At 48.2% G+C, this 8,895-nt stretch overlaps 1 protein-coding gene across 1 annotated transcript; it reads right to left on the bottom strand.

Moving 5' to 3' along the window:
* Nucleotides 1–6,590: 6,590 nt before the first annotated feature.
* Nucleotides 6,591–7,529, bottom strand: LOC142365087 (olfactory receptor 10AG1-like). The gene has a single exon (XM_075445531.1). The coding sequence runs from the start codon at nt 7,527–7,529 to the stop codon at nt 6,591–6,593; it is 939 nt and encodes a 312-aa protein (XP_075301646.1).
* Between the last annotated feature and the right edge of the window lie 1,366 nt (nt 7,530–8,895).

Genomic DNA, 8,895 nt, shown 5'->3' with positions numbered 1-8,895 from the left:
AGCTGCAGCACGGCTCTGCTGGAGCTCTGGCTGCAGAGGAGGGGGGGTCACGCCTTGGTACCCCACCATCCTGAGGGCAGAGGCTTTGCTGGGTGGGAGAAGGTAAAGATGTTTGCACAAAAGAAAGTGCTCTGGACACGAAAGGATGACACAGAGTTCTCTGAATTCTCCCACAACATTTAGTTTTCATATTCTTTCTTTCCCTCATCATTCCCCTGCTATCTGAATATTTTCCTCCTGTCGGGATTTCCCTTTGCCAGGTCTTTCCCTGTGAATGCTCACAGACTCCATCTCAACTTTTGTGCACTCACCTTGGCCCCACGGATACCTGCCTGTCTGCAGGGCACTGGCTGGGCTCATGTTCCTGATTGCAGGTGGATAAAGTCAAGGCAGATCAGCACTCCTGGGTTTGGCACAGGTGATGCTGGTGCTGTCCATAAGCAGAGGGATGGCTGAAGGGACTTGAGCAGGCATCTGTCAGACTTATCTATCAGTCAAACTTACAGCTCAGGAGTCTCAGTGACTTCTTCAAGCATGAGAGATCGTTTTCTGCTGCTCCTCCGAAATTCCCCAAGACCATAAAAGTGAAAACTCAGACTCAGGAAATCTCCTTATCTTTATAGTAATCCCACCCCTGCCCTTCCTCTTGAAATGTCTCCTCAGAAATGTGCGGGGGTGATCTGGAGTTGTCAGCAACCCTGACCCACACAGCACCCTATGAACAGAAGAAGGACCCTGTTCTGGTGGGGGCCAGTCCTTCCAGCCACAGGTTTTCCCTGCAGCACCATGAGGATCTCCGCAGGCAGGTTGAGAGCTGACCCTGGCAGGCGGCAGAGTCCCTTCCCCAGCACACAGTCCCTGGGGTGCAGGGACCCTGCTCTGAAGGACAGCCCTGGGCAACCCTGTGTGCACACTCACATTCAGCATCTGCAGCTGTCCCCATCAGAACGCAACTGCCATGCGCTGTCCCTGTGGTGGGGTGGCATGGGATCCCTGCTCTGGAGCACACCCTTCTGTTCTGCACTAGGGAAATTGTGAGAGTCCGCTGAAAGATCCTACAGGCTGTGGGATGTACGGGTGTTGGGAGACGTCTCCAGGACACTCATCTGCACTGCCCTGCATCCAGAGAGTTACTGTTTAGCAGAATGAGAAGGTTTCCCCCCCTGTGAGTTCTCAGCTACTTTCCCTCTCCCAACTGCCTTTAACCTCTCTCTGTCTTGTCCCTCTCCCCTCGCTGCCTGCAGGCAGTGCCCTCAGCCCTGCTGGGCTTTGCAGAGAAGCTGCTCCCGGGCAGAGCTGTTTCTGTGCAGCTTTTCTTGGTTTCCATGTGCTCCCTCTATCCCAGGAGAAAAACCCAGCTCATTAGCAGAGGACCAGCACAAGGCACCACTTTCTCTGTCCCCTCTGGGCTCTATCCAGGTGTCCATGGGGATCCAGGGAACCTACTATGAAACAGGGTGAAAGAATCACTGATGACCTTTCCTCTGCCAGGCTAAGAGACTTACTCCCAGCGGCGGCATTTCTCTTATCAGAAAAAGAGCTGGGCGTAAGAATCACCTTTTATTTTCTAATCCTCTAGACAGAACAGCAGGAAGGCGACAGGGAAGTACCTATTTCTTCCAAGTTGAGGGTCAAGGGAAAGTCTTCAGTTGAGTGAATTCAGGCATTTCATTTTGGCTTTGTACTTTTAGGGCTAGAAAAATATTCAGCTCTCTTTTCTCCATGTCATGTCTCGTCTCTGCAGCAAAGTGTTTACACCCACACGGTCTTGGACACTTAGTACCTGGCTTCCCTATGGCAAGTCTAAATTTGGCTGGTACCACCACCCAGGTGCTTCAGCCTGAATGTGCAGCAAAGCCCTCAGCTGAAGCTGTTACTACTTCAGACATCACAGGGAGCTGAGAGAGCAGGCCAATGTCACAGTGAAGCCACTCTTCGTCATTTCTGAGAGGTCGTGGAGCTGGTAGGAACTCTCTGATGACTGCCAAAATGCAAATGTGGTATGCATTTTTCAAAAATGCCTATTGTGCAAGGGAAAGAAAATCTTTGTCCCAGATCATGTTCATTCAAGTCCCATTTCTTGGTGTCCAAATGAGAAGGTGACTGGATTTAGGCAGGGAAGATAGTGCCTGGCCATCCTCTTTGCTGTCTCTAATGAAGAGACAAACAAGACTTCCAGATGTGGGGAAACCAGTGTTGTCTTTTGTCTGGAAGGAAGAACGGCTATCAGCACCATTCTCCACAATATTCTTGTGTCACGTTAGGCTATTATGGTCTGCATGGGTGGACAAGCAGATGGGTAAAAACTCATCTGGACACTCAGGCTTGCAAGAACGTGTTGAATGTGCAGTACTCTGCCCAGAGGCCGGTAGCTAGCAGGATTCTGCCATATTTTAAGGGGCTTTAATTCCCCAAAATAACATTTGTAGACAACACCACATTGAGGACAGCAGACACCATATTGGAGGGCAGGGTTGCCATCCCAAGGGACCTAGACAGGCTGTAGAGATGAGTCAGTAGCAACATCATGTTATCTAACAAGGACAGATCTAAAATCCTGCCCTTGATATTGACTAAAGCCCTGCAGTGACATGGGCCAGGGAGTGCCTAGAATGGTGGCAGCTCTTCAGGAAAGGCTCTAGTGGTCCTTGGGGTTCGTTAGGCAAACCATGAGCAATCAGCAAAGGCCAAAAGCATCCTGGGTGGTATGAGCATGAGCACAGCCAGTGGAAGTGATTATTGCCCTCGGATCAGCAGGTTTTGGAACAGATCCAGAATTCTTCCCTAAGTTTTGACCTTCTGCAATGCCTGAGAGACATTGGTAAGCTGGAGCCAGATCGGTGGAGGGCCACCAAGGTGGTCAGAGTTGGACCACTTATACTGTGAGAAGAAGCTAAAAAAGCTAAGTTTGTCAAGCTGGGAGAAAGGAAGATCTTGGGGGAACATGCAGCAGCATGGCACTGTTCCCAGGAAGACTGAGTCAGGCTCATCTCCACAGTACAACACACAAGTACAAGAGGCAAAGGGCTGAAACGAGAGAAGGTCAGGTTAGACACAGGGAGCAATTTTTCAAACATGAGGATAGTCAAACGCTGAAAGCCACTTCCCAGAGAGTGTGTACCAGCTCTGTCCTGGAAAGTGATCCAGATGTGTTTGGATAAAGCCCTGAGTAATCTGCTCTGATGCTGCTTTGAGCAGAAAGCAGGTCGAGAAAACTCCCAAGGTCCCTTCCAGCCTGAATGGCACTGTCCTTCCTTCCCCTTCAAGTCTTCAAGCTAGGGAAAGCCCTCAGGTTCTCCCTGACCACAGAAATACTTCAGACCAGGTGCTGGGCTGCTTCACAGGTGCCCCCAAACAATCCTGACCACATCCTTTTCTTCTCTTTTCATTTTCCCCTGCCCTAACTGCTCTCTTTTACCCTCCATAGGAGTAGCCTAGCAAGTTAATCCTTTCCCCCCTTGGCCCCGCATTTCCTGTTTTGTACCCTCTTACGGTACTTCTGAGAATGTTGCTGTAGTGGTTTTGACCGTGGGTTGCCACTCAGTTGAACACATCGTTCTCTTTCATGACTTGTCGTGCCCTGCAATTCCCCATACTGCTATCTTGCTGGAGGCAGTGGCCCACAGATCTTCAATGCTGACATGTGGGAGTTTCAGTCCAGAGGCACTTCCACACCCTTGTGGCTTTGGCCAGCAGAAACCTCTTGAAGTTTTTCGAGGCGAAGGGGGCAAGGTCTGAGCTGGGAGCAGAATAAACGCCATACACAGGGACCAGCTGTGACGTGACTGGCTGAGGAGTGTCCTGAGGAGAAGGGCGTGGGACTTATGATGAATGCCATATGAGCCAATGAGTTTCCCATTTTGAAAGGTGGATGGAGAAACTGGAGAAAGTCCAGAGCAAGTCAGTCATGGAGGGATTAGGGGCCCTAAGCACATGAGCTGTGTGGAGAGGCAGAAGGAACACAGTCTCTTTAGTCTGCTGAAGGAGAGGCACAAGGGCAGTCGAAAAGCAGTGGAATTCTGGAAGAAGCAACAGACGCCAACTTCCTGCTGGAACCTTCACATCGGGCCTCTGGAAAAACTGAACAGAGAGTGGTGGTACACTGCAGCAGGACACCCAGACACCCTCTGTGATCTCCATCATGGAGGTTTTCAGGTTTCAGTCAACCTAACCCTGGGATTGGGGATAACCCACCCTTTGCTGGGAGGCTGGGCCAGAGATCCCAGCACTCCCTTTCCCAACCATCTTTCCATAAGCCTGTACCTTGCAGTATGCCCCAGGAGAAAGCATTCAGCTGGAGGTGAGGGTCTGTACCATCAAGGGTCATAGGTACATTCATGTTGGAATGGTCCTGTTCTCAGGAGGTCTACAGTTCTACCGTTCATACCAAGCAGAGCCAGCTCTGAGGTCCGAGCAGGCTGCTCCATAAACGTCAGCCTTCCTGCACAGAGTATGCACATGTACCAGGCATCGAAGCCACCATTACAGACATAGAGCAAGGCCTTTGACCAGCTCCTTGAACCCATATACCAGTCTGCCGTGCCTCCTGCGATTCTTGAGAACACCTAGGCTGCATGTGCAGAGGAGTGTGAGTCCTCTTTTGATGTCCTGGCCAGCCTTCTGGCAAATGCAGGGCTTTAGACTGCGAAGAGAATTGAAAGAATCTTTTTGACTCAGCAGGTTTCATTTTACATGCTGAAATGCAGCGTGGAGGAAAGGAGCTCAGATCTAGGAAGTAGGGATGATTTAAGGGCGATACTGTTCAAGAGGTGTAATCTTTAAATGATAACAAAGAGCTAACAGTGACAGAAAAAGCACTGTTTTAAGAACTTCATGACAAGGCTAACTGCTGAGAACTTATGGCTATTTTGCTAAGTAAAGTTGAATGTTGGGCACGAAATTAAAGTGCTTTAATTAATCATGATGAAGAATAAGAAGGAATTCCCATACATCACTGTTCTGTTACTGTAACTGGTGATAGCACCACTAATTCCTTAAACATCCCTGAGAGCTTCTTTATTTTTCTCATTTCCAAAGCTCAGCCTGCTCAGACCTCAAAAGGGCTACCTCAGATCTCTGCAACCCACATCTCTCCAACCTTCTCTCATCAAAGGTCATTTAGTCCAGGACACTTCTCACCATCACTTCAATACATTGTCCAGTCTCTGTTTTTCAGCTGGGTCAAGTCAGGGTATATCTTTTCAAAGCTTTCCCTGCAAAAGGCTTTTCTGTGTTCTAAAATCACCGGTATCCCCTCCTGCTGTGTACAGCTCCGTCCTCCTTCTGCAGAGACACGTTGAGTGGATACTTCTCCTTTTTCTATCATACTCATTGACATTCACAGTTTTTTGATATTGTATGCGTGTCAAATATTGTCTCAGGAAACACCTTTAGCCCCCACAGCATCAGCCATTTCCGATTGCAGGCTGAGATCTTTCCCCCGATGGAGCAGACATTGTACAAGGCTGCTCCGTGTATGGAAACACACGTCAGTGTTGCAGATGCATTTTGGCTAACAAACGCCACTGGGCTAGTTTTTCAAAGACGCAGATTCAAAGTGGCAGAACAGATTCAGTACATAAATGCTTGCACTGGTTTCGGCTGGGATAGCGTTCATTCTCTCCGTAGTAGCTGGCATGGGGCTATGCTTTGAATTTGTGCTGAAAACAGTGTTGATAACACAGGGATGATTACTGCTGAGCAGTGCTTGCACAATGTCAAGGCCTTTTCTGCTCCTCACACTGCCCTGCCAGCAAGTGTCCTGGGGTGCACAAGAAGCTGGGAGAGGACACAGCTGGGAAATATGATCCCAACTGACCAAATGGATATTCGAGACCATAAGACATTGTGTTCAGCAATATAAGCTGGTGGAAGAAGAAGAAGAAGAAGCAAGAGGAGGACGTTGGGAGCGATGGCATTTGTCTTCCCTAGGAACCATTACGGGCAATGGAGCCCCTGTTTTCCTGCAGATGACTGAACACCTAACTGCTGATGGGAAGTAGTGAATGAATTCCTTATTTCACTTTGCTTGCATGCATGGCTTTTGCTTTACCTATTAAATCTCCTGGTGAATTTTTGATTTTATTCTTTCTGTCAAGTTAAGTCAAGCATCAAATAACTCAGTGCAAGCCATCATAGCAGGGGAAGATGACCTTCATGCTTTTTAATTTTTTAAGTGGATTCCACGCAGGGACACTGTAGATAGTCCATGGGGTCTAGCAAGTGATTTCTCAAACCCGAGGGTAGTCATCTCTTCATCAGTTGGGTCCCCTGGTGTTCTCCTTGACTACTGACCATGATCTGACTACTTCCCTTTAACATTACATTGGTCAGACAAAGCTTGAAGTAGCTATTTGCATTAAACTAGTTAGGGGCACTGAAGATGCTGTAGAGTACAAAGATATCATAGTGGGGCTTGACATAAGCGGAATGCCTCAGGATACCTTTCCCCTTCTCGAGGAGGATGTAAGCCAGGCTGGACAGAGATGTGGGGGTTTTTGAGCGAATATAGGATGCCTTTGTTCAGGCAACCAAATAACCCGGTGGGATCTTTGGTTACTGTTTGGAACTATTTTACATACTCTGTAGCATCACTTTGTCCATAGGAGTCTTTTCAAGGCCATACTCACTTCCTTATTCCTCAAGCTATAGATGACAGGGTTAAACATAGGCATCACCACTGTGTGAAACAGGGCAAGGTATTTGTCGGCCTCTACAGTATTCTTTGACCGTTGCTTTAAGTAGACGACTGTGGCCGAGCCATAGAAGAGCATCACCACCCCAAGGTGTGAAGAGCAGGTGGAAAAGGCTTTGTGTCTGCCCAGAGCTGAAGGTGTTTTCAGAATTGCCGTGATAATTTTAATGTAAGAAGAAACTATTAAGGAGAAGGGAAAGATTGCAAATACCAGGATGATGATGTACAGCATGACTTGGTTCCAGAAAGTGTCTGCACAGGCCAGTTCCAGCAGAGGTGGGACATCACAGAAAAAGTGATGAAGGTCACGGGAAGCACAGAAGGGCAAAGTGAACACCTGGTAGGTCTGTCCTATTTGCACTGGTACAACAGCCATCCATGACCCACCCACCAGTCTGATGCAGAGACCCCTGGTCATGATGAGGGTATAGCGCAAGGGGTCACATATGGCTCTGTAGCGGTCGTAGGCCATGGCAGCCAAGAGAAGGCATTCAATGCTGCCCAGCGAAACCAGAAAATACATCTGGGCAGCACAGCCGAGGAAGGAGATCCTGCCATCTTCCATCAGGAAAGCCACCAGCATTTTTGGCAGAGTGACTGACGTGTAGCAAATCTCTAGGAAGGACAAGTTCCTCAGGAAGAAATACATGGGGCTGTGGAGGCTGGAGTCCACCACTGTGATGAGTGCAATCAGGCGGTACCCTGCGAGGACCATGAGGTAGATGACCAGGAATACTGTGAAGCCGAGGTCCTGCAGGCTGCAAGGGTCAGAAAATCCCAGAAGAAGGAATCCAGATCCAATGGTGTGATTCTCCAGGCCTTTTCTTTGGGGCATTTTCCCTGTACAGAGCAATCTAAACAACAGGCTCTTAGAGGATGCTGATGGCCTCTCCACCATCACATACGCTTCGAGCCTAGAGAAAGACTGCAAATGTCAGCGGCACTTGCAAGTGCAGGATTAAGCGAGCTTGACCAAGATTTGCGTGACTATATGGAAATCTGACTTGTTGCTTGCTTCAAGGGAGGTTTGTAAAGAGAGGAGAGAACAGAATCCTTGAGCCTGGATGACTGGGTTTTGTCATCTGGATAAAATAAACTTTCTTATTTTAGAGGTGATTTCATTAAATAGAATACCTTGTGAAAGACGAGAAAAAAAGGAAGAAAATGTATAAATACTAGCCCCTTTAATAACTCTCTTGCTTACCAAGACATTTTTGTGCAAGTAAACTTCTTCATGCAGTTCTCAGTCATACGGAGAAGAAAGGGATTAAAAGTGGGTGATCTTCCTACAGTACAGAATTTTTCTGAAATAGGTCAGTGTTTTATAACTTCTGAATGAGTCCTGAATAATTCAGCATTCTTAAATTTGCTGCTCTGTCACTTGGATTTCTGACAGCTTCTAAGTCCATCCCAAGGCCCATTTGCTCTCATCTCAACCCTGCAATTCTTCCCCATGCCATGCAAGACCTGGCAGAAGCAGAGCAATGCTCTTGCTGTCAGAGGAACTGAGCCTTCCCTTTGCATTTCCCACCTTCCCAGAGCATAAAGACTTCTTGCTGGGCACTCCTGAAGGATGTCAGCTACAAGCAAGCAGCACTGCAACAGCAGGTTGCTTCCTATGAAGAAGAGACTCAGCTGAAAGATGTTTAAGAGTTTAAGTTTGAAATGGGGGAGGAATATCTTCTTTGACAAAGGACAGAGGATGCTGGCGGTGTCTCTCCAGCTATCACCAACACCCTTTGAAAAGCCTTCTTGTAATAAATCAAAGCATAGAAGATTTGTTCTCAAACCGGTTGGAAGGTGAAGGAGGCCCTCCCCTTCCCTCTTACCTTGGTATTGGCTGTATTGTTGATGTGCAACCTTTGCATAACCTCTTCCTTAATCATTGTCGAAAGAATAAAGCGGGGATTTCTATGTACTGGGTCAACATGACCAAATAAGGAAAGGAACTGATCCGCAACACGGAGGAAGACTACGGCCTTCATCGTCACGACCACCAGAGGGACCAGAGCGACCCCCTAGCAACAGCATGCGCAGCCGCAGAAGGAGACCAGGATGTGCTACGTGGAACCAGAACTACTGAACTATAAAAAGGGACTCTGTGGGAGGTGGGGTGCGGACCGTTGGCGGAGCAAGAGACTCCCCGGCCGCCCAGTGCTGTTTTGCCTGTTTCATTGCTTGCTTAAATAAATTCTATTGCT

The sequence above is a fragment of the Opisthocomus hoazin genome, chromosome 31 (assembly GCF_030867145.1).
Source record: "Opisthocomus hoazin isolate bOpiHoa1 chromosome 31, bOpiHoa1.hap1, whole genome shotgun sequence".
NCBI lineage: Eukaryota > Metazoa > Chordata > Aves > Opisthocomiformes > Opisthocomidae > Opisthocomus > Opisthocomus hoazin.
This window is presented reverse-complemented; position numbering and strand designations above follow the sequence as displayed.

Bases quoted from the DNA above. Each gene is read 5' to 3' on its own strand.
- LOC142365087 (XM_075445531.1), bottom strand. From the start codon at position 7,529: ATGCCCCAAAGAAAAGGCCTGGAGAATCACACCATTGGATCTGGATTC.